This window comes from Rhinolophus sinicus, linkage group LG10, assembly GCF_036562045.2.
Source record: "Rhinolophus sinicus isolate RSC01 linkage group LG10, ASM3656204v1, whole genome shotgun sequence".
NCBI lineage: Eukaryota > Metazoa > Chordata > Mammalia > Chiroptera > Rhinolophidae > Rhinolophus > Rhinolophus sinicus.
The window spans coordinates 77040730-77066100 of record NC_133759.1 but is presented as its reverse complement, the minus strand read 5'-3'; the positions used below and the strand labels follow the sequence as shown (position 1 = coordinate 77066100).

General features: G+C 38.9%; 1 protein-coding gene, 1 non-coding gene and 1 pseudogene across 2 annotated transcripts; 1 reads left to right on the top strand and 2 right to left on the bottom strand.

The window, feature by feature from the left end:
• The first annotated feature begins 23 nt into the window (after nucleotides 1-23).
• PPP2CA (protein phosphatase 2 catalytic subunit alpha) lies at nucleotides 24-23202 on the top strand. The gene is made up of 7 exons (XM_019740336.2): nucleotides 24-916; nucleotides 15794-16003; nucleotides 19076-19249; nucleotides 19801-19890; nucleotides 20408-20569; nucleotides 21805-21923; nucleotides 22446-23202. The coding sequence occupies exons 1-7, from the start codon at nucleotides 815-817 to the stop codon at nucleotides 22516-22518; spliced, it is 930 nt and encodes a 309-aa protein (XP_019595895.1). The 5' UTR covers nucleotides 24-814; the 3' UTR covers nucleotides 22519-23202.
• LOC141567197 (uncharacterized) lies at nucleotides 8410-14008 on the bottom strand (annotated as a pseudogene).
• On the bottom strand, nucleotides 17903-18006 carry LOC141567405 (U6 spliceosomal RNA). Its single transcript, XR_012489989.1, has one exon. It is a non-coding gene; the product is annotated as a U6 spliceosomal RNA (small nuclear RNA).
• Nucleotides 23203-25371: the final 2169 nt, after the last annotated feature.

Genomic DNA, 25371 nt, shown 5'->3' with positions numbered 1-25371 from the left:
ACCTAATTACAAGGTGCCACCGAGAGACGGAGGTGGCATCCAACTGGGCTACCACTCGGCGCCCTTTCCTGCCGTCACAGATGCGAGAATCCTATGCAATTTCAGCGCTGTTGCACCATGGAGGAATGGTGGGGTCGCAATTCTCGTTTCCGTGATCTGGCTGCAGTCGCCGGGTGAAGAGCCGAGGGGCAGCACCTTTGGGAAAAAGTCTCTGGCAGCTGGTAGTTCTGCTTCCGTCTGGACTGCGCCTGCGCCAGGACTGCGCCTGCGCCAGGTTCGCGCCCACACCGCGTAGGACACAGTGCTCTGGGATTAGCCCAGTTCCAGGCTGCGAGCCCCGCGCTTGCTGGGACTCGGTCTTCCCTTCCCCCTGGACCTCACCCTTCTGGAGGACCACGCCCTAAAACCGAAGGTGCCTGTTACTAGCCGGCTACATTGCGCCTGCGTGTTGGCCCCTGGTTCCGCCCCGACTCCGGTCTGGCGGCCGACTAGCGTTGGCTCTGCAGTTGCGCAGCTCTTTGGGCCGCTCTGCTACCCCTCCGCACCCCGCCGCCTCTTGACGCCGGGCGTGACGTCACCACGCCGGCGGCCGCCATTACAGAGAGCTGAGCTCCGGTGCTAGAGCGAGCGGAGGAGGGTAGCGGCCGGTGGCCGAGCACTGCGGGGCGAGCAAACAAGCTAGCGCTGACGCCGGGCAACCTCCAGTAGCCACACAAGTACCCCGGGAACCGGTGGCGGCGTGTGCGTGTGGCCCGTGTGCGGGCGGCGGCGCGGGAGTAGCGCGGAGCGGCAGCCGGTTCGGGCGGGTGGCATCATGGACGAGAAGGTGTTCACCAAGGAGCTGGACCAGTGGATCGAGCAGCTGAACGAGTGCAAGCAGCTCTCCGAGTCCCAGGTCAAGAGCCTCTGCGAGAAGGTGAGCTGCACTTCGGCTGCGGGAGCTGCCGCGGTTGAGCCCGCCAGGAAAGAGGCGGCCGTGGGAAGGGTGCAACATGGCGGAGGCCGCCGGCCGGGGCCCCCTGAGCCTCCCAGACCGGCGTCCGGCTTGGTGCGGCCCCGCGGCGATTCCCGGGCGACCCTGCGCCCCCTGCCTCCCGCGCAGGGATTGGTTGTCGCCGCCGCTGCCGCCTAAAATGGCGCCGTTCACCCAACTCCGGGGCTTCGGAGCCTCCTGGCCTAGGTGTCGGGCGGGGTTCTGTGGGAACCGAGACCCCGTGTGTCAGGGTCGGGGACGGTTTCGAGAGCCGAGTAAGAGGACTTGGGTTCTACGGCCTGGGAATGGGGCTTGGGACTCTACTGTGAGGTGGCTAAGAGGCCTTTTACTTGTATTCAGGACGAATTTTCAGCTCCAAAACTATCTAGAGGATCCCCCAAAAGGCAAGCTTGTAGGTCAGATCCCAGGACCTGTCTAAAGGTCACACAGCATTAGTACTATCCTGGGTGGTTTGGGCTAAACACACTGAGCAGTCTTTTCCAGAGACTTTTTTTAAACCGTGTTTCTTAAGAATTTAAAAATAAAGCTCTAACCTAATGTCTACGAAAGTCATGGTAAAATATAGGGAAGAATATAACTTATTTTTCATGGAAGAAATGGAGAATTTGGTGAGTCATACTACATAAGGAGTTTGGGGATTGGAAATAAAGTGTCAGTTTAGTCTCTGATTTATATGCTGACTCAAATTGAGTAGTGTGAAACCCTTCTCTAAGCTTGGCATTTTGCCATTTATTTTTTAAATGCAACAAAACCAGCAAATTTTGTATCCTGGCTCTTCGTTGGAAAAGTTACTCGTTTGTATTTTTGTGGCTTTAAGTAGTAATAGTATTAATAATAATAGCTGGCTGTCGATTGAGCCTTTCCTGTATCCCAGACTTTGTACTGAGTGTTTAAATACAGTTTATCTCACGTGTTGCAAATGGGATCTTGTAGCCCATTTAATAAGTCCATTTTAATTTCCCTTTTCAAAATTAACTTGGAAGCATTTAATTTTTAGTACAGGATTGTGGAATATATTAGCATTTTGTATTAGTAAAGAGAGTTATTAGCAACTATGCTGACTCGTTTGTGGTTAGATGTGAAAATTAGGTTCATGAGTTTGGTGTATATGCTCCCAAAACAGGCTTTTTTGGAAACTATACTGTAGATTGCAATGTGAGTCAAACTCAGATTTATTTATCCCAAGCCTGAACAAAACTCTCCTAGTTGATGAGGTAGCACATTATCTATTAAAGCTTCGTTTTAATGGTAGCAATATGTTGAGTCTTGTGCTTCTTGACCCTTAATTCTCTTGTGTCAAATGAGGATAGTATTTATTTTAAAGGTTCAGAAATAGGCTTTAAAAAATTATTTAATGTATATTATTAGGTCTTAGGTGCTTTACATGAAGACTTTGAGTCAGTCGTTGGGTAGGTGACTAGTCATTTGTGTAGAAAATATTGGAAGAGAAGTAATGATGTAATTGGAAGACTGACTGCAAGTTCGACCTGTAAACAGAATTTTGCCACAGAGTAATTGACCTTGGAGCAACCACCTCACTTGGTCCACATTTACTTGTCTATAATAATAGAGTTAAAATCTGTTTCAGATCGTCTAATCTGAAATTATGCAATTCCATTTTAAATTTGTATTTTGTGTTTAAATATTGAACACGTATTGAATATCCAAAATTGCTTACTCTTATGAGGGGAATGGAAAGCAACAAAGAATAATTTTCTCAAGGAGCCTGAATCTAGTTGGAGATCAGTAGATGGACCACAGTAGTATAGAGGGTTTGTGTTGGAGACGATAGAAGATTATATGGGATGTTAATTTGGATTGGCTGAAGCTTGGTGCATCTGGTAAAAATGTTCATTGTTTTCCACGTCTTTGAAAAATTAAGATGTAGTGAGATTAATCAATTTATGCTTGGATCTCCATTGCTAATCTAGCGTGTCCGGATTTCAGTTCTTAGAGCCAAAAAGATGGAAGTAAGATTGGAAGTTAGGTTTCCAAGAAATGGATCCTTTTGGGGGGATATCACACAGCCTTCATACTGTTTTTAACTCATATGAATATTTCAACTTTTGGTATTAACCTAAACTAAATTAATTTGAAGGCAGTTTTTTAGGTATGTGGGATGAGTTAGCATTCGTGACTTGAAATGATCTTTTCTACAAGTCTTTCTAGTAAAACAAAAGTTCTAATTTCACTGTGTTAATATTTGTATGGCCAGTAACACATCTGGTGAAAGCCATGTATTTTTAAAATCTCGATGGAAAATTTTTTTCCATTAGTACAATAGTTCTTTCTTTTTTAAAAGAAAAGATACTGGTTGGAAATAGCTATTTGGTAATAACTGATAATTTCTTTGATTATGAGAAAGAATGACGATTTTAAAGCCTTCCTTCTGTATACCTGAAAATGCCTGATCTGAATGAAATACTTAAACAGTAATGATTGAAGCATAAGAGGTCATTATGATTAAAAAATGCAGAGGCCACTATTATGGTGGTTCATCAACAATTAACGGGTAGATGCTCAAAATGCAGAGAATCCAACTGTGTACTTACAGACAAGGGTGAACATGGTTTTTATGTTACCAACTAGTCAAGTCCCCCCTCCCCCCAGATTAAGGTTTATGTCAAAGCCAAGGTTGTTGTGTGTGTGAGCAGTATACTGTGTCATTTTGAGGATCATAATTTGTTGATTGTTTAAAAATTGTGGTTAAGTGAATGCAGTTTTGTCTCAGGCACAGTTCCACAGTCTGTAACTGTACCGGTGTGTTTCCATCTACAGATAGAAAGAAAAAAATTAGTGTCAACTTTCTTTCTCTTTTTAACTTTTACTTATTTAAGTGTGTTTCTCCAGGACCCATCAGCTCCAAGTCAAGTAGTTGTTTCAATCTAGAATCTAGTTGTGGAGGGCGCAGCTCACAGTGGCCCATGTGGGGATCAAACTGGCAAGGTTGTTGTTAAGAGCATGGCACGCTAACCAACTGAGCTAACAGGCTGACCCTAACTTGCTTTCTTATTAACTACAGTAAACAGTCTTTTATTATATGACTTCAGCAGTAGTTTAATTTAGATATGATTTTTGGCTTTGTGCTTTCAGGTCTTAACCAAACTTGTGAAGAATGTTGTTTGATAGCCAGATTTTTTTCAAAGGCGTTCTTTAACTAGGTATGCTGTTTTCCATTACTCTACGAGCACTATAAATAAAATGCAGTCATTAAGTCTTCACTTAGTTTTAACATTTGTTACATGAGTATGAAAAAAGGAAAAAACAAACCCCTCTAATTGGATGAGCTGCAAAATACTTGACCAAGGATAAATTTCTATATGAAATGGGTAATATATTTTTGTGAGTCTGTATATGTGTTCATTTAAACCATTGTTTCGCTTATTTCCATAAAAGTAATATTAATATTGAGAACAGTTGGCAGGGAAGCATGATACTGAATATTGTTTTCATCATACTTTCACATGCATAGTTCTCTTAAGTTTATGAGACAGTTATGTCCTCAGTTATAGATAGAAACCAGAGGCTCAGAAAAGTCAAGTTATTGACTGCAGGGGCCAAATTGAGATTGCCTAGGCTTATGGAGCCCAAGGCCAGTGTTCTAGTCTTGCTTCACAGACCCACTTCTCTTTTATGAGGTAGTGTTAATAATGAAAGGTGCAGGTGAACTGAGACCAAACTGAGTTGTAGAATCAACAGCTCTGTAAAATAAAGCATTTTATTTTGATTGCTTGAAAGCTCCCAATTCCTGTCACATACTGTTATTTCACTTTGTCTGGAGGAGGAAACAATTGTTCTTCAATTTTGGATGTGGCCAACTACACTTGCCCCTCAAATAAGATTAATGCAGTGAAAACCCCAGTTTGTTTTCTATGTATGTATTCTCAGATAGCAGCAATCATGATCCAAAGACTGAGCTCTAAAATATTCTAATAAAGCATGACTGACATTTATATTGTTCATGACAGCTTGTAAAGTGCCTTTCTTTTTATACTCATAGCTTCCACAGTTATGTGCCTGTGTGATCTCCCAGGCATGAAGCAGTAATACAGTTAGTTTTGAGTTGACTTAATGAGGAAACACCAAAAAGGTGAACAGTCTTATTCAGGTACACAGATCCCCTAACTCTTCCTTTGTCTTCTCAGAGTCAGGAGTTCTGTGTCTGCAAATAGTAGCAGTAGGGCTAAGGTGAAATGCTGTAGAAGGAATGGTGGGGGGCTGCAGGAGTGGAGTGTGTGGGATAATGTTTGCATCACCAATCTAGTGTTCCTCTTTGTGGCAGCAACTATTTCCTATTTCATTGTAAGTCACGTTTGTCAGTTACCTGTGGAGTATTCTTTGTCTAGTTTAGAGAAGGTACACTAGGAAAACCAGGGGATGTTGGGTTTGCGTTGAAGTAATGGTGGGCAGGATTCTTTTTTCGGGTGCTCAGGGGAGGTAGGAAAAGTTCTGTGTGGCGGGATCCCCTCTTTTTCCCTACTTTGTTTCTCTCATTTTCACTTTTTTTCTTTATTCATTTCTTATTACCATCCTTGTTCAAAAAAACTCTCCACCTGTACTCTCTTAATGCAAGTCTGAATTTGACTAGAACTAGGAAGGGGAAAGATTTTCTTTGTTTTTTGTTTTGTTTTGTTTGTTTTAAACAGCTTTTCCTTCAGCTTCTGGAGCAGATGTGGTAGAAGGGGCTGAAGTAGAGAGGGTTCTGGCTGCCAGTAAATGACTGGTATCTGAAAGAACTGTAAAAAAACAATCTGAAGTTAATTGCTTAATTTCTTCACAATGCAAAGTTACTATTGCCTACTTATATAATAGTATTGTGGTTTAGAATGGATGAACAAGGCAGTGACAGTTTTGTGTATCTAAACTGTGACCAGCTGGCCAGTGACTTGTGGCACTCGTTGTCCCCACCTCTGCCTTAGTCATTTAGTTGCTACTACAGATTGGAATTTGTACCCTTCTGTTGTTGAGGTGGCTGAAGGAAGGCTGAGAATCTTTGTTCTAGAGTGCCCCTGGGAAAGTTTAGCCAGAGCCGTACACAAAAGTGTAGTTGACAAAGGTTATGGAGTGTCGTTAATGCTATTAACTATGTGACATCGTACATTTGTTTTTGGAATTCATTCAACCAAAATTTATTAAGCCCCCGTTAGATGCATTATTAGTTTTTTTCAGTATTTAGCTTTGTATAAATAGCATTATCATCAGGATTTGCTAGTTTATTTTTTGCTTTAATAGCAGGGATTCGGATTAGTCAGGAGGTTGAACTTGTGCACTCTAGCTAGGAAAGGTTTTAGAACGTGCTAGTGGTGATCAAGTGCATTTTATTTCTCTGCCACCCATCATCTGTAAACACTAGCAGTAATGCCCACCATCTGTTTTGTTGGGTGGCTCTGACTTTTAATAAAAAGGCTTAAATGCTTTAGGATAGAGTAGAATTTTCACGTTGGAAGGAACCTTAAAGACCTAAGCCAACCCACCTATTACAGATGAGGGAGGAAACAGACCCACAGTGGGTGAATGTAGTTCATGATTAATTGTTGTGAGGATTTTTAAACAATTAGTGTTTCCCTGAAAATAAGACTTAGCCAGACAGTCAGCTCTAATGCGTCTTTTGGAGCAAAAATTAATGTGAGACCCAGTCTTATTTTACTGTAAGCCCAGGTATTATATAATACAATACAATATAAGACTGGGTCTTATATTAATTTTTGTTCCAAAAAACGCATTAGAGCTGATTGTCCGGCTAGGTCTTATTTTCAGGGAAATGGTATGTAAGTAGCAACATTTCTCAGTTTAGTAGATTAACCTTTTTCCCCCTATGCAGGAATGATTGAGAATGTTTAATTCATGCACATGATTGGTTAGTAAAGATTGAGGCCAGTGTGTTGCAGGTGAGACATAGGACTTTAAAGAAAATGGTTATATTCATTTTGGTCAGAGATGAAGATGATTATTTGAAGTATAATTATACAGATTTTAATTTAAAAAAGACTGAGTTGTTTTATAAGCTATTAGAATATATAGAGTATATTCAGTATATATAATTAATGAAAGACAAGTAATATGAAGAAAGGTTTGATTTTGAAGGTAATTAATTCAAGATTCACTTACTTCTGGGGCCAGTATTATGTCCTACTTTATGTCTCATACCAAAATAAAAATCTAGCCATGTACACAAATTTGTCATGAATGTTAATATTTTTTTGCAGTTATGAAAATCAAACTTTTTAATCTTTCTAAAAGCATTATGAAACAAAATGAAATTCTCTTAGGATATTGAAAAAAGAATTCTTATTTTGCTTTTTAAGTTTTTAAGTCTTCAATCCTGTTTAAACTGAAAAGTAAAATAAAAAATTGCATTTTTTCCCAGCTTTTATGTCTGTATGGCTATATTGGTAGAAGATGTACTCAACTATGATTGGAATATGAAATGTTAAATTTACTTGAACTAGCATTCCAATGAATTAATCAGCAGATTTTTAATAGAAAAATGCATAAGAACATTATCCAACTCTGTAAATACTCAAAGAACATGTGTGGGCAATTTATATAAGAGGAGAAAGAAGTGGTAGTAAATAAAAAGTTTAAACTCCAAGATGAAAAGTGCCAGTTAAATTAGGCGTTAGCATTTTATATTTCAAATAGCTGAGAATGGGTACGTTCTCCATTTATTGCATAACAAGTTGCACATGACCGTGTGTGTGCGCACGCTCGTGTGTTTTAGAACCATTTTAATATGATTATACATATCTGCCAAATCCTGGAAGAAAAGGTTTGTGCATGAATAACTTTTCCGGTTAACATCTGTAAGCATAAACAAAAATGATCCCAGTTTGTAAATTCATCAGGGTCAGAGCAGTTGACCAATGTCTCTTTACTGCTAGGTTTACTGGCAGTAAATTACAGATGAGTTAGTGTCCTTTTGTTTCTCTTCTCTCACTCTCTTTGTCCAACAGACATTTTTATTATAGTTTGGGTGAAGCTCACCTCCAGCCAAAGGTAATCTTTTTATATAACTACTCAGTAGCTCTGAATTTGCTTATAATTACAACCTACTTAATCACAGAAGAACCCCTGCAGAGGTGTTCAAAGTTGCATACGATAACAGGAGATCAGAGTTTTGAAGTGTAGTACAGATTAAAAACCACAGATGTACCATTTTTATGTAAGACACACTGCTTGTCTCTTACACTACATACTGACTTCCTATGAACATTTGTTAAATAAAGTGGTGCGTCTAGGAGAATCAGTCGCACAGTTCACACAGCCCTGAAGAGTTGTTCAGTGCCAGCCAACAGTTGGTCCTGGGATGTGAGTGAGCTTTAGACACTGTCCATTCCTAAGATTCAACCAAGGATTGGCTAAAACATTGGAACACCTCTGCTTGTCATTCCCTCCTTTCCCTCACAATTTAGTTTTTATTTATTTTTGGTGGTGTTTGGGTTGCACATGGCTAGAATGCTGTTGATCACTTTGGGAATCAGGAAAACCAATGATCTAAAACTGTAACAGGATTGCAAATAGATGGGTTTGTCCATTTCAGTTTGGTGGGCGCCTCTAAAGAGGACCTTCATTTTGCCTTCTACACTTCCTGGAACATTGATCAGAAGATGAGTCAGCATCATCCCATCTAACTTTTTTAACCAATGCCTAGTTAAAACTGAGGCTCCATATCCCTAGGTGGAAAGAGTAGCTGGGGACTAATTGAGGTGGCTGGTAACTGCATTGGTACCCTTGGGGCTGAGTGTGGCTCCGGGTGCAGGAAGCTGATGCATAGAGGTCAAATAAGATTTACAGTCCATGCCCCTAAAGTAGGCAGCTGAGCCAGCAGATCCTTGCCTATAACCTGAAGCCTGAGTATAGGTCACGGCATAGGACCTCTGTATGCAGGAAGAGGAGGTAGACGAGGGATGACAGTGGGGAGATAGATGGAAGCCGGACTCCAGACAGACACAGGAATGCTGCTGCTGGGAATAGCTGGGCCTGAGGGGCCAGGGGGAGTGGTCGCTTGTTCCTCTCTCTGAACTCACTTCCTGAGCTGGAGATGTCTTCTTTTTGGCAGGTCCACTTTGTTTTGACCTCCATTTTTTTCCTGCTGCTGTTGGCACTTCGCTCTTCGATTCTTTTTTCTTTCTTTGGGTGGGGGGGATGTTGGGGGACAGTGTGTTCTCCAGGGCCCATCAGCTCCAAGTACAGTGCCGTTTTCAATCTTAGTTGCAGGGGGCACAGCCCACCATCCCACTTGGGAATTGAACCGGCAGCCCTGTTGTTGAGAGCTCGCCCTCTAACCAACTGAGCCTTCCGGCCGCCCCAGCTCTTCGATTCTTAAACCATATCCAAGGTCGCCCACCGAGGGTGCAGCAAGTCCATGCCAGAAATGGTCAGACTCAGCCCATTGGCTGCATAAGGCAGTTGCTTAAAAGAAGACCTCATGCTAAGGTTGTTAGGAGGTGCAAAGTGGCCCAAATGGGGCAGGAGGTACCCAGCCCGAAGGTCTAGCTTTGCCCGGGGTGGACAGATGCAGGGTCCTTGGTGGGTGGGTTTGGAGCGGTGGAACTAAGGGCAAAGCAAACAGACGGTGGTTTACTGCTTAGGATGCATCAGCTCTTTCACATTCCAGCACTAACTGTAAAAGTATAATCCAGTTTTATAGTACATATGAAACTAAAAAATGTTTAGTGTAATCCTACCATTGAAGATTTTCTGAAAGGAAATCATTTAATTGAACAATACATCATAGATCTGTTCAGGAGGGTATTATACAGTAGTTTAAAATGATCACTATAATGCTATAGGAAATTTGGTTAGTGAATGTGAAATGTTAGGGCACAAAATGAGATGTTGACCAATTGTAAGCATGAGGTCTGTGTGGATAAAAGCGAATAAATGAAAGCAGTTGTTTTTTTGTGTGTGTTTTTTTTGGTGTGGTAGGATTAAGACACAGCCATGTTTTTACAGTTTCACTACTGAAATAAACTTAACATTTTAATATTTTTCTTTTTATAAAAAGAATTGTATTTTTAAATATTTGCTTGATTTATCATGTTTCCCTGAAAATAAGACCTAGCCGGACAATCAGCTCTAATGCGTCTTTTGGAGCAAAAATTAATATAAGACCCGGTCTTGTAGTAAAATAAGACCGGGTCTTATATTATAGTAAAATAAGACTTGGTCTTATATTAATTTTTGCTCCAAAAGACACATTAGAGCTGATTGTCTGGCTAGGTCTTATTTTGGGGGAAACATGGATATAAAAATGCGTAAGTGTGTTGCATGTCTTTTTTCTATGATATAGGTTAAATAGAAATCATACCCTTATTTTGTACTCTTAAGGAAATTATAAGTGCTTGGTGATTCTGTCATCGTCGGTTCATGTTTTTCTTCTTGAAAAATCTTGGCTTGGATGATCTATGAGGTTTAACTTAAGTCTGCTCTGTTTGTAATTTCACGTTTATGGTGGTTAGGGACGGTGTATATCTAAGGATGTTAAGTAGGTCTATATAAATTGTTCACCTTGTACCTGATTGTTTTATAGTAGGTTGGAAAATAAAGTTGTGAGATTACTGAATTCGAACACAGAATGCTGAGAGGACTTGATAATAAATTAGTGTCCCTAAATGTTGCTTTCCTTCAAGTAACTTCAAATTGTTTGGCTTTTAGGGTGATGTAAAATTTTAACTTCCCATGGTTAGTTACTTGCGATAAGCTTTTAGTAAGGAAATAGCCTATTTGTGTTTTAACCTTGTTCTAGGAAATTTTATATCACATGTTTTTTTCCTTGAATTCATTCATTTAGTCTTTGCCATTGGAGTGAATTTCAGTAGGGTTCCAATAAGTTTAATAAATTGATATTTTTAAAAACTTGATCTTAATTTTTTTTCAAATGTTAATTATATTAGCTGAGACATTTGAAGGCTTGGAAAATGTTTTAGGGGAAACAAAAAAAGTTTGGGGTGTGTGTGCTCTGCTTTTGCTTCTGTGCATAATTCTGGTGACATGAGGCTTTAAATTACAGCAGTCAGAATACCAGAGAGTGAAAAGGTAGTTATTAAGAATAAAAAAAAACATCTCTAATCTTAAGTTGCCTTGAAAGTCTGGTTCTACCATTTACTATAAGTGTTAAACCAGAGAGTTGAAGTTGAAACGGATGGTTGATGAAAGCCTGGAGGCTCTAAAGGTGACTCATTATAGGTCCCATTAGGTGACCCATTTCAGGGTTCTTTTGGGTGCTTCTGGGACTTAACAAGGCCTGAGTTTTGTGATAGCACTGCTTTTCTCAGACCTCTCTTTTTCTATGATTAGTTTTTCTGATTGTGAAATAATTTTTAGTAAGGACATCTGCAGCCTTTATTGTTCAGGGGTTCAGTGATAGTGTGTTTTGGTATAGTGATTATCTGAGAGCTGGTAAGTTGAGACCAAAAAAAATCCCAAAAAGTATATGGTCTGAAATTTGGTAGGAAAGGAAGAGTGAGCTTTGGCTTTCCTGCTTTAGAAGTTTAAAATGTTTACTTTATAAATACAGTGACCTTTCCCTTTTGGAGGACGATTTGGTAGTGTCGTCATAAAGTGCAAACTACTAGATACACTAACATGTTCACTTCATAGTATCTTCTTTCAGAAGACATGCCTGCATATGTATACAAAGGAGCAAATACTAGGCTATACATTGCAGTCCCCCCCCACCCCCACCCCTAAGTATTATAATCTTTTAGGGAATATTCTACATCCAGTCAGAGAAATTAAGCAGGTCTAGAGGTATGCATTATGAACTCCAAGATGTATATTGTTAGGAGGAAGAGCAGGCTGCTGAACAATATTGTTTCTAGTTTAAATATGCAAAGAAAAACTTAGTTTCTGTAGTCATATAATATGTGTTAAAATGTGTAAACAAGGTTTTGAAGGTATATACATCAGAATGCTATTGGTGGTTACTTTGCCCAAGTGGGGGAATGGGATTGTGGAGCGTGGTCCAAGGATACATTTAGTTTTATCTGCTACTAAATTTTTTTTACAAGAATGTGTCGCTATGACATGTATAGTTTTTAAAATAAAATTTAGCTCTTCCTTAAAGTGGCCTGAGGTGACCTCTGAAAATGGTTCATTATTCGCTTGACCCAGAGAACCCCACCAAAATCATGTAAATCGAAAGGTTCAAATCTACAGGTTCATTTTAAGAACACTCATGAAACTGCCCAATGAAACTGTGCCATTCCGTCCTTACAATGGGGAAGTTGGGAGGTGTGCACAGGCCAACCAGTGGGGTTGGACGCAAGGTCGGTAGCCCAAAAAGAGTGCAGAATTTTTACTGCACATGCTTACAAATGCAGAGAGTAATGCTGAACCTAAGGGTTTAGGTGTAGACTCTCTGGTCATTGAGCACAGCCAGGTGAACAAAGCTTCCAACATGCAGCGCAGAACTTACAGAGTTCATGAGCGGGTACCCACACATGAGCTCCCCCTGCCACGCTTAGAATGATCCTCACTGAAAAAGAACAAATTGTTCCCTAAGCCAGAAGAGGAGGCTGCTCAGAGAAGAAAAAGGTCTCCCAGAAGAAACTGAAGAAACAAAAACTTATGGCCTGGGAGTAAATTCAACATCAAATAAATGCTAATTAAATTAAAGATACAGTATTTATCACTGTGATTTGTCTAAATTGAAATAAAAGAGGCAAGTAGCATTTAAGCTTAATTTTCCTTACATAATTTGAATAGAAATTTTGAGTAGATTGTAATAAGGAACTTCAGGCAGTTGTGAATGGCATCTTTTCATCATCATGCATATAGAGCCTGGTGGCAGGCAAATGTCAGTGTACCTTGAAGTTTAACTTCTGATAGAATTAAATGTGATATCATGGCAAGATTTACATAGTAGGTGATTATCTGTTTTCTTATGTCATTGTCCTTTTAAAACTTCTGAATAACTTTTGCAAATTTCTTTGAAGTAGGGCTTATTACATTCACAGCTATTTTCGTTAGTATGTATATATATTCTAGATGCTAAAAACACTAGATATGGTATTCAGTGCCAAACAGGGTTAGTAATAGAATATGCCTAGTGAACATCAGTTTTTTATTAGTAATAAATCAGAGGAGGCTGGAATTATACTAGAGACATGGGTTACATGTATTTCTTAAATAACTTTTTAAGACAGTGGATTTTTTTCTACATTTAAAAATGTTAGATCAAATTAATAATTAATTTTGGATGTCAGTGTTTGCTGAGTATACTGAAATAGGTTCCTCAAATGTTCGGAGACTTGGAAATAGTGGTTCTTAAAATTGGCTGCTGCTGAAAGCACCAGTGTGAGATGGTGAGGGGAGACTTCAAATTATTGATGTTTGGAATCTGCCACTGGAGATTCTTGCTTAATTGGGAGAGGAGTTAGCCTGGGCTTCTGGATTTTTTTATTTTTGTTGGGGTGACAATTGTTAGTAAAATTACATAGATTTCAGGTGTACAATTCTGTATTACATCATCTATAAATCCCATTGTGTGTTCAACACCCAGAGTCAGTTCTCCTCCATCACCATATATTTGGGCTTCTGGATTTTTAAAAAGAGCTTCCCAAGTGATTTTTAATGTGTGGCTAAGGTTGCATACCACTGCCTTAAACCTTGCCATACTTGGTTGTCACTCAAAATACAATAAGCAAAAGCTCATTAGCAACGGTTCTGTTCGTTTTACCCCCATATTGTAGTTTTGTCTTCCTCTGATCTACTCTCCCACTGTACATTCTGAAACACTATTCCATAATGGATCCCGGTGCTCAGAGAAGGAATGACTGTCGCACATAGAAGGGGTACTCAGTAAATGTTGAATATATGAAGTAAATACCTTTAACCCATTCTCAGAACAAATTTCTTTGACCTTCATGGCTTAACTGAAATCAGGCTCTCCCTGAGGAAGTTACGTACCTTCTCTAATAGCCCTCCCCCATGGAAGGATGCTGCCTCCCTCTGCTCAAGGATAAAATCCCGTTTTTCAGGCTTCTGTCCTCTGCCTAAATACCCAGGCATCTTTCCTTACTGCTGTTACCTGTTTATATATTAAGTGCCTCCTACACCTCAGGTATTGTTCACAGCAAGGTGCTGTGTATGCAGTGGCGAATAAAATGAATCTGGTGAGCCTTTTCTAAGTTGTAACTTTGTTGCATGGAAAACAGAGGCAGGAAGATGGAACAGGAGCTCCGTGTGGAGGCCAGCACAGTAACCTAGGTGACAGGATCATGACTGGGACCAGGGTGGTGGCCAAAAAGATGGAAGCAGAGGGATGTGAGGGATGTGTTGGAAGGCACCTGGGTAAGACTTGTCTGTGGATTGGTCTCTGAATACTAGTGGCCTGTAAGCTCCACGCCATCTCTCAGATGTCCGCATCCCTAGCCCTACCGCCAGAATTCTAAATTCACTCATCAAATGTTCCGCCTGTGGATCCTTGTTCTAACACCACTTCGATTAGACTTGTTCTTCAGTCTATATCCAAGCTCCGATTCTCCCCCTACATTTCATACGTGGGATGACCAAATGTCGCGGTTTGCCTGGGTACAACTGAGGCATCTCCTGGGAAGCAGGGTTTTCAGTGCTAAAACCAGGGTAGTTGGTCACTCTCCCCCTCCCCCAGTCCACCCTCTTCTCTGCTCTTGCATGTATCCTTCAGCCATGTTAACCTTTTCCTCTTAACTCCTGGGACTTTATACACATAATTGCATCTGCCTGTACTGGACCTCCTTCCGTTTCCTACTCCCATCCCCTTTCTGAAACTAACTCTCCCATTCTTTGGACCTCGGGCAGTTTCCCTAGCTGTCCCGGGATTGTGATCCTGGAGCGCTGCTGCTTACCCCAACGTGTCTCAGCACTTGGCCCTTTCTCTTCTAATGGTCGTTTTTATTGTCTGCCTCTCCCCTCTACTGTGTGCTTATGGGCTGTCATGTTTGTTGTGATATCTTATTTAAAGTGGCCTCTGCCAGTTACTCAGCCTGTACTTGGTTAAGCCTGTACTTGGTGGGCCCCCACCCACCACCCCACCATGTCCAGAATGAACCTTCTTGTTCACTATACCTCCAATGGCTAGCACTGGGCCTGGCACAGAGTATCACTCAGGTAGTTCAGCAAATGAATGGTTAACCTCCTAGTGCTCTTTACAGTTTCTGGATATGGTACATGATCAATAAATGTGTGTTGAATGAATGAAAGAGTACTAAGTGAAAGGTTACCCTTAAAAGTAATGTTGGAATTTGTGATTATATGGGGGATTGTATATGCTGCCAAATAATTTTCTAAAACTAGCATAAAATCATGTATATTGAATAGTCACAATTGTCAAACAAGTTTGTATTTAGGTATAAAGTTGTAAAAAATATATTAACAAATAAAATTGTAAGGTTCTCCAAAATTAATTTTAGTCCGTCAGGACTAAGAAACCTCCTGAGAGCCTGGAATTCTGGAGTGCCAGCATTATAGTCAGAACTCTAAAGCTAAGAACTAGGTACGTGGATGTCTTGCTCCATTCTTGTTGATCTTACGTAGCTGCTAATAATAATCTCTTAAGCATTTACTTAGATGGCAAATGATGGGCCTAAAAACTCCTCATACTGATGAGAGGAGCAGGGCTACGCATCTTGATAACACATTTTTTTTCCTAGGTATCAGATTAGGCAATGGAATAGAATCCAGCCATATCTTGTCCTCTTAATGCATCATCTTATACTGAGACTGCCCTTCAAGCTGCATGCAGTGTAAATAAATGTATCTTTGTTAATGTTGTTTAACGCAGATGTATTGGTTTATTTTTTTCTCCGTCTGTAGGCTAAAGAAATCCTGACAAAAGAATCCAATGTGCAAGAGGTCCGATGTCCAGTCACCGTGTGTGGAGATGTGCATGGGCAATTTCATGATCTCATGGAACTGTTTAGAATTGGTGGTAAATCACCAGACACAAACTACTTGTTTATGGGAGATTATGTTGACAGAGGATATTATTCAGTTGAAACAGTTACACTGCTTGTAGCTCTTAAGGTAATTTCAATTTTATTTTTGGGCATTTTAAACTGGGTAAAACAGTCCTCTTGGATGTTCTTTCTTCCAGTAATTGGTGATGTTTTTCCATCTGAATATTAGGTTTTAGAATAAAACTGCACATTTAGGAATATACACATTTGGGTTTGGGACTTCTAAATCATGGGTCTGTTTTCATTCTGGGTTAGGGAATGGTACGAAATAAAAACAAAAGGTTATTCTCTAAGGAAGAGAACACGTCAGTGAGTGTTCTCTTTTGAAAAAATGAGATTTGGAAAAATGTTAGAGGGCTGGTCAAATAGAAAATTTTAATTCAATAAATTGTGTGGAGAGGTAATATAATTTCTAGATACTTTTGAAGTGTTTAAAGCAACAGAACATACCAAATGTCAGAATGTTTATATCCTTTGACGTGGTAAGCCTATAATTAAAAATTTGAGGAAGACGTTCAAGAGGAAAAGAGATTTACTTATATGAAAACATAAATAGCATTATTTTTAATTTCAGAAAAAGAATTGACCTAAATATTCAATAGTAAGTGAATATCTAAATTAGAATTTATCTCTGGACTAGTTTGCAGCCATTAACAAGACGTGATTAACATGACATGATAATCTAGAACAATAGAAATGATCATTAAAGAAAGCAAGTTGCTTTACAGCAGTTACGGCTTTGGGAAATGTACAAAGATCTGAAAGTGAAACACAAAATACTAAATAACTTTAAGGATGATAAGCTTCAGCCTTTCCCTTAAAAGAAATTGTTTGACTATCTTTGGGGGGAGAAAATTTTATTAAATAATATGCAGAATGATAAAATGGCTGCCAGAGACGTCTAATTTGGAAAAGCAGTGAGATGTGGTTTTGGCAAGAGCTGAATTTGAGGCAATTAACATAAAGTATGCGTTCATGAAGCTGCTAGTCTGAATCGTGAAGTGCTACAAAACATTTTTGGAGGTCACTGTTCTGCACCTGTAAAATGAAGGAGTTAGATTAAATGGTGGAAGGCTTCTGCGGTGAGTCTAGATATTATGAAAACATCCTTGTAAGCCAACCTGTCCTTACAGCCTGGGATGGATCCTGGTGCTCAGAGAAGGAATGACTGTTACTTTTAAGAATTCATGTTTGGAGGGGTGATGGGCTGAATTGTGCCCCTCACCCACCCAAGACACACACCCCCAGATTTCATAGCTTGAAGTCCTAACTCACAGTACTTCAGAATGTAAATGTATTTGGAGATAGGGCCTTTAAAGAGGTAATTGAAGGTAACGTGAGGTCTTATGGGGGAGCCCTAATCCAATATGAATGGTGTCCTTATAAGAAGAGATTAGGACACAGATAAAGAGGGAAGATGATGAGAAGACTTGTGGAGAAGATGGACATTTACTAGCCAAGGAGAGAGGCCTTCAGAAGAAACCAGCCCTGCCAACATCTTGATTTTGGACTTCTGGCCTCTAGATATGTGAGGAAATATATTTCTGTTGTTTAAGCCACCAGTCTGTGATATGGGGATGGAGGGGGAGTTCAGCAAATAGTGCTGAAAGAGTTGGATATCCATTTGCAAAAAATGAGCTTAGATACCTCATACCATACAAATGGATTAAAATCAATCATAGGCCTAAATATGAGAGCTAAAGCTATGAAATTCTAGAATAAAACAGGAGAATATCTTTGCAATCTTGGATTAGGCAAAGATTCCTTAGATATACCAAAAGCACAAGCCATTAAAAAATTAGTGAATTGGACTTCATCGGAATTAAGATTTTTTTTGTTCTTCAATAGTTACTAAGAAAAAAGTATATGCATATATTTTTTATTTTTCAATTACAGTTGACATTCAATATTTTATATTAGTTTCAGGTGTACAGCATAGTGGTTAGACATTTATATAATTAAGTTTAAAAACACAGGACACTTCATGAATTTGCGTGTCATCCTTGCGCAGGGCCCATGCTAATCTTTGTATTGTTCCAATGTTAGTGTGTGTGCTGCCAAACCAAGCACTGTATTATATATTTCTTTAAAAAAAAAATTTATAATTCTTAAGATGACAGATAATTTTTAAATGGACAAAATATTTGGATATTTCGCCCAAAAAGAGATGGTCAGTAAGCACATGAGATGAAAAGATACTCAAAATCACTAATCATCAGGGAAATGCAAATTAAAGTAACAATCGCACCTATTAGAATGGCTGTCATCAATAGGCTGATAATGCCAAATGTTAGTGAATTTGTGGAGAGATTAGAACCTTCATACTTTGCTGATAGGTATGTAAAATGGTCCAGCCACTTTGAAAAAGTTAGACATATTCCTACCATATTACCCAGCAGTTTTACTCAAATAGGAATCTACCCAAGAGAAATGAAAGCGTATGTTCATAAGAAAACTTACATGCAGATGATATAGTAATATTGTATATAGTAGCCCCAAGCTGCAAGCAATCCAAATGTTCGTCCCACTGGTGAGTGAGTAAAGAAACAAAAGGTGGGATAGCCATACAAAGGAACACTGTGCAGTGATAAAAAGGACAAAACCACTCGTTCGTATACAGATGAGCCTCGACAATATTCTGCTGATTGAAAGAAGCCAGACACAAAAGACTACATGTTGTATGATCCCATTTATATGACACTTCTAGAAAAAGCAAATCTTAACAGAAAGTAAATCAGTGGTTGCAGGCAGTGGGAGGTTGGAGTGACTGCAGGTAAGCGTGAGGAGTCTTTGGGGTAATGGAAGGTTCTAAAACTGGATTGCGATCATTGTTGTACAACTGAATTTACCAAAAATCACTGAACTGAGAAAAAATTCATGAGTGGAGTTTTATAGCTGATAATTATGCTTGATATAAAGTTGGTTGTAGCAAGAGTTTGATTTTAGTTGAGATGGAGTTGACAGATAACCCCATGGACAAATGTCCATAGATGTGTGGTTTCAGTTCGATGTAATCTGGGAGTATGGGATTTTTTTCCAACAAAATTAGAACTCTGGATTTCCCTATAGAGAGTCTGTTGAATTGTCATTTGGTTTTTAAAGGAGCCATCATTTCATGTTTTTTATTTTGCTGTTTCAGGTTCGTTACCGTGAACGTATCACCATTCTTCGAGGAAATCATGAGAGCAGACAGATCACACAAGTATATGGTTTCTATGATGAGTGTTTAAGGAAATATGGAAATGCAAATGTTTGGAAATATTTTACAGATCTTTTTGATTATCTTCCTCTCACTGCTTTGGTGGATGGGCAGGTATATAAGTCCTTTTAAAACTTACATTGCTGATTATTTTCAGTATTCTGCTTTCTTAACATTTAAGTGCCAGTAACTTATTTTTCCACACTCACATCCCTTTTGGGCCTTTCTGAAGTATCAGGCTCTGAACTCTGTTTGGACCACAGGGATGAAAGATGTAACCCATCCATCCTCTCATACTGCTTCTGGATACATCTGGGGATGTAATTAAGGTCGAGGTAGACGAGTACATAGAAGGAATTGCAAGAGAATCCTATGAGAAGGAAGATAATAGTCTATGGTGAGGGTGAGGTCAGAAACATTTTCTTGGGGAGCTGATTGAAGTGAAGTCTGCATGTAATAGTGATGGATTATCAGGAAGAAGGGGTGTGTATTCAGTAGTTCAGAGTGGGCTGGAAGAAAGATAGACCCTGCAGAGACGAGCCTGGTGGTGATAGAACTCAGAAGCACAAGTGGGGCCTAGTAATTTGTGCTGCTGCCTATAGCTTAGTCCAGAATGTTTAAAGTTTCTTTCAGGTGAGGTTAACATTATAAACCACTCTTTTCAGATCTTCTGTCTACATGGTGGCCTCTCACCGTCCATAGATACACTGGATCACATCAGAGCACTTGATCGCCTACAGGAAGTTCCCCATGAGGTATTGCTTTTACTTGGTAATAAAATGTCAGAAAACTTAGAGGAAAAATTTAATTGTAACTTAGTTCATTATATATATTCTTGTGTAATTCTCAAAATGACCCCCTGTGCTCTGAGCACTCTTGTCGACCCCATTCTTCAGAAGAAGCTAACATGCGGGAAGCTGCCATGATCACAGCAGTTGTGGAACTGGGCTTAGGACATAGGATGTTGTTGTCTTCAAAGCCTTAATTACTGGACAACTGCTTAACACTGACATTCGCATACAGCAGGCCGATTAATTAGTTTGGGTTTGTGGCTTTGGGGGCTTATTGATGGAGGCTTTTCCTCAAGGATAACTGGAAATAGTTCATTTCTTTGACACAGATAATTTGACTTTAACTGCAAAACCTTTTACTGTTTTCAGCAAATACCATTTAAAAAGTGTGACTTAGTAGGGTGCTACTTTTGATGAATTACTCAAATCATGTATTGACCATTTTTGCAAGAGGCAGTTAAAAACTCAACTTGCTTTTTAGGGTCCAATGTGTGACTTGCTGTGGTCAGATCCAGATGACCGTGGTGGTTGGGGTATATCTCCTCGAGGAGCTGGTTACACCTTTGGGCAAGATATTTCTGAGACATTTAATCATGCCAATGGCCTCACGTTGGTGTCTAGAGCTCACCAGCTGGTGATGGAGGTACGTTCTCTCTGAAAACTGATTTGCTTTGTAAGTAAACTTAGTAAAGGAAGATATTAGGGAGTTTTAAATTAATGAGAACATTCCAAGTATTCCTTCCAGTATTTGCCATTATAGCCTGAGCCTTTCACTAGGTGCACACTAGAATGAAAATCTCAGGCTTTTGATCACAATGAAATTTATAGTTCACATGTTTTCAGAGATTCTTTCTTTTTTTATGTTTATTGGGGTGACAGTTGCTAACATTATATAAGTTTCAAATGTACAGTTCTAAAATACATCATCTGTATATTGCACTGTGTGCTCACCACCCCCAAAGTCTAGTCTCCCTCTGTCACCATAAATCTGACAGAGATTCATACTGACTAGACACTGCTTGGGATTTAAGAGTGGGAAAGTAAGATTCAGGAAGCAGGAGAGAGGGGAATGTAAGATTTTATGATCTCAGTTTTGTTATTTCATATTTAACATGTGTGGAGGAGAGTGGGAAGAAATAAACCAAAATACTTTAAGTGGTCCTTTGGATGGTGGGATTACTGGTGACTTGAAAGAACAAACTTAAAAGGGGAAATGGCTCAATTCTTAGAACACTCATTTAGCATACTTATAAAATTAGGGTCCTAAAGTCTGACTTTGCTCAAGGTAAGGAAAGAGACTTGTGAGCAATACTTGAAAAGTAACACATGCATTCAGATAGACTGAGCAAATGATGCTGGAAATCCTAGAGGCATCTCTGTACTTGGGCAGTGACCAACTTGGAGACCTTCACTTATGATGAGGAAAGAATTAATAAGGTTGCTGTTGGGGCTCATAAATACTCCTAGACATACTTATCTGCCTCTACTAGGAATGGCCATACACTCGCTCGTTCTTGGGTCATGTTTAAGGTCAGTGCAATAAGAAAGGCTGATGAGACACTGCTCTTTACAGAAGGCCACATATTTAAGAAGCAGTTTATTTTTTGGTGATTGGTGCTGGTTTTTTTTTTTTTTTTTTAGGGCTTTTCTTTTCATAAGCTAGTTTTATAATTTGGGAAAAAATAAATACATGTATATTTTTAAAGTTGTGCAGAACACAGAAAATGATTAGATCATCCAGAACCAGCACTGATACTTTTTAAGCCTTTTGGGGGGAGGGAAGGGGAGTTCTTTTTTTCCTCCCTTGAGTGGAGTCACATTTACTTATGTAAATAATGGAGAAAAATGTATTGTCTTTTTATCTCCTTTTCCTTCTAGGGATATAACTGGTGCCATGACCGGAATGTAGTAACAATTTTCAGTGCTCCAAACTATTGTTACCGTTGTGGTAACCAAGCTGCAATCATGGAACTTGATGATACTCTAAAATACTCTTTGTAAGTATTTATACCTGAGTAGTTGTTGCCATTACTTGAATATATATTTTTAATGGAAGGTTTAAGAATTTTAAGAACTCATGCTAAATCTATTCCCGTTTGCTTTTTAAGTTTCCTTTGCAACAGGTCTTTGCTAGAAGACCTGTGATATTTTTGAAATGCATCAATGGAAACTTGTAATACATAGACCTTAGTATGAATTATTTAACTTTTAAACCCATGTTTTATTTATTTAGTAGAGCCCATCTTTTAAATGATCTTAGAAGGAAGCCCAGTATGTAAATGCATATCCTCTCTGGCTGAAATTGCCTTGGCTCTTTGAGGAGGCATGCAGTGCAGCTAGAAGACCCTTATAGTTAAATGAATGCATGATTAGGCTACAATTAGGTTCTGTTACATTGAAGCGAGCAGAAATTGGATCAGAAAAAAATGTGTAAAGTTTGAAAGACTTATGTTCTTGATTTGGATTATCAGTGCATTGGTGTCTTAAAGTATAAACAACAAAATTGTCTTGTTTTTCAGCTTGCAGTTTGACCCAGCACCTCGCAGAGGCGAGCCACATGTTACTCGTCGTACCCCAGACTACTTCCTGTAATGAAATTTTAAACTTGTACAGTATTGCCATGAACCATATATTGATCCTAATGGAAATGGGAAGAGCAGCCGTAACTCCAGAGTGTCAGAGAATAGTTAACATTCAAAAAACTTGTTTTCACACGGACCAAAAGATGTGCCATATAAAAATACAAAGCCTCTTGTCATCAACAGCCGTGACCACTTTAGAATGAACCAGTTCATTGCATGCTGAAGCGACATTGTTGGTCAAGAAACCAGTTTCTGGCATAGCGCTATTTATAGTTACTTTTGCTTTCTCCAGAGACTGCAGGTAATAAGATGTAAACATTAACACCTCGTGAATACAATTTAACTTCCATTTAGCTATAGCTTTACTCAGCATGACTGTAGATAAGGATAGCAGCAAACAATCATTGGAGCTTAATGAACATTTTTAAAACTAAGTACCAAGGCCTCCCCTCTACTTGTGAGTTTGGAAATCAATCCTTCTGTTTATTTTCAGGGATACCGTTTAATTTAATTGTATGATTTGTCTGCACTCAGTTTATTTCCCTTCTCAAATCTCAGCCTCATGTTGTTCTTTGTTGTTGTCAGAACCTGGTGAGTTGTTTTGAACAGAACTGTTTTTTTCCTCCTCCTGTAAGACGATGTTACTGCACAAGAGCACTGCAGTGTTTTTCATAATAAACTTGCAAACTAAGAACTGAGAAAGTCAGATTTTAATTGTATCCGTGGGCAACTGGTGCTGTTTGTTTAAAAGATACATCAATTCATAAATCTTAGAATTTGTAGAACTCTAGGTAAATAAAAATAAAAATCAAGGTCACTACATAATCTCTCTGGTAACTCCTTGGCATTCTTCAGGTGAATTTCATGATTTATTTGTAGTCTCGATAGTACAATTTATCCGATTGCTAGTGGCTCTTCATGGATGCTTCCTGCATATTAACTTGTCTGCAAGAAAGGAAGTCTGTGCTACTTCCATGAGACCTGACTGTAAAACCATGTAACTTGAAATTTCAGTTTTTCGGTTTTTGATTTAATAAAACAGCATGTTTTCAGGTAGAGCTTAACAAACTAATGTATTTATCAGTCAGTTCAACTTCTGGTTATAAATATTGTTATGAATGTTATATGGACTCTAAAATGATTGACAGATTGGTGAATTCTTAACAAATATATGTACAATACTTGTCATGTGATCTAGGGTTGGACTTGTCTCAGATACAAAAGCTGTTAAAGCATCATCCTATATATTAAGCTCTTTAAGTGATACTAGTTAATCCAAAATAGAAAACTATTGCCGGATCATGGCTTAGTGTTAATGTACATTCATTCACCCAGGGACAAAAATGGCATTTGAAGTGAAGGGCAGTGCTAAGAACTTAATGAGTTTCTCCCCTTTTATCCTTTGAATAGGATTTGGAAGTTAAAACAATTCTCCTGTGGAAACTAATATTTGATCATCTTAAGCTATCTGGACAAACTTTAGGACATTTAATCCTTACTGCTTATGTGAGTGTAGTAATAAAACTTTCTTTGCTTTGTACTGTGTTGAATTAGGAACTGACAAGGGAGCGTTTGCATTTCTCTTTTCTAAAGTTCCTTTTGGGAGATACACACTCACTATATATATTTTAATGGTCCACTTTTTACTTCTGGTCTGATCTAATTGACAGTATTTTTGATGGCTTGTAGAGTTGGTTGTCCAAAGCAAAAAGCCCTTAGTTTTCTACATATCTCCATTTCACTTTATGGTTTCATGCTTTCACAAGAAATACATGTCTCTAGCTCTCTTTTACATTGTCACTTTATGCCCTCTCTGAACAAATATATTGTCAATGCACTGTAGTTGTCACCCAGTGTCCAGGTGATCTAGATATCAAGCAGCTGTTTTTCTCAGGTCCTGTGGTATCAGAATTGACTAAGGAAAATGCACATTTTGTTATTGACATGTACTGTCATCCAGGTACGTGTTCTTTATAAGGTAAATCTTGTGTCAGAAGCGGGGTGTGGCCAGCATGGCTTGGATTTAGAATGATTATCAGAGTTTAAACTAATTGTAGAGAATGTCTGATCTTCAGCCATCAAAATTAGAAAGTGTTAGTAACCTACCTGATTATGAAATGGGTAAAGAAAATGTGTTAGTGTAGTAATTTCCTTTAAAAACATATAATTGCTGTTGTTGATTCTTCAGTTAGTAACATTAAAACAGGATATTCATAATAAACTTTTTAAAAGATTATTCAAGGAAAAGATAAAGACTTCACTAAAAATGCGCATTTTGACTATCCTGGGGATTTGCAGAAGTTTGCGTTGGAACTTACGGGTAAAATGAATTGGTAAAATGATGTGCTCATTGCTTAAGTTGAATATCCTAAGCAAACATCAATGACTCTTTTTCCTTTTCTTGGTTGCAGTAGGTGTGTTTTAAATGGAAGTGTTGCTTGTCAGTATTAGATTATTTTTCAGAAAGACTTAGCTTTAGCTTAGTAAGAAACGAATGGTTATTTCTGTGGTTCTCAGCCTTGATGCCCACAGAGGTTTTGATTTAAATTGTTTGGAGGAGGGCCCAGGCACAGGTATTTCCAGACTTCCCAAGCAATTTTAATTCTTGATTTAAGAACTGCTCAGTTTTCCAACTACAAATTTAAGAAGATTGGGTTTTGTGGTGATAATGACAGTTGGGGTTTCAGTAAATAATTAAGATACACTGGGTGACTCTTACTTTATTTCAATAGTGACTTTTACCTGTCCTGTATGATAAGCAGTCCCTTAATTTCAACCATAATGTGTTCCTAGAAATGGGCCTTAAAGTTTAGTAATAGGCTTGTTTGTTTAGAGGTGGATTCTGTTTCTGTGAGCTAAAATT

Excerpts from the sequence above, each read along its gene's own strand:
- PPP2CA (XM_019740336.2), top strand. The coding sequence starts at position 815 with ATGGACGAGAAGGTGTTCACCAAGGAGCTGGACCAGTGGATCGAGCAG. Across the intron at positions 16,004-19,075 it reads CACTGCTTGTAGCTCTTAAG|GTTCGTTACCGTGAACGTAT; the intron begins GTAATTTCAATT and ends TTGCTGTTTCAG. Across the intron at positions 19,891-20,407 it reads TACAGGAAGTTCCCCATGAG|GGTCCAATGTGTGACTTGCT; the intron begins GTATTGCTTTTA and ends CTTGCTTTTTAG.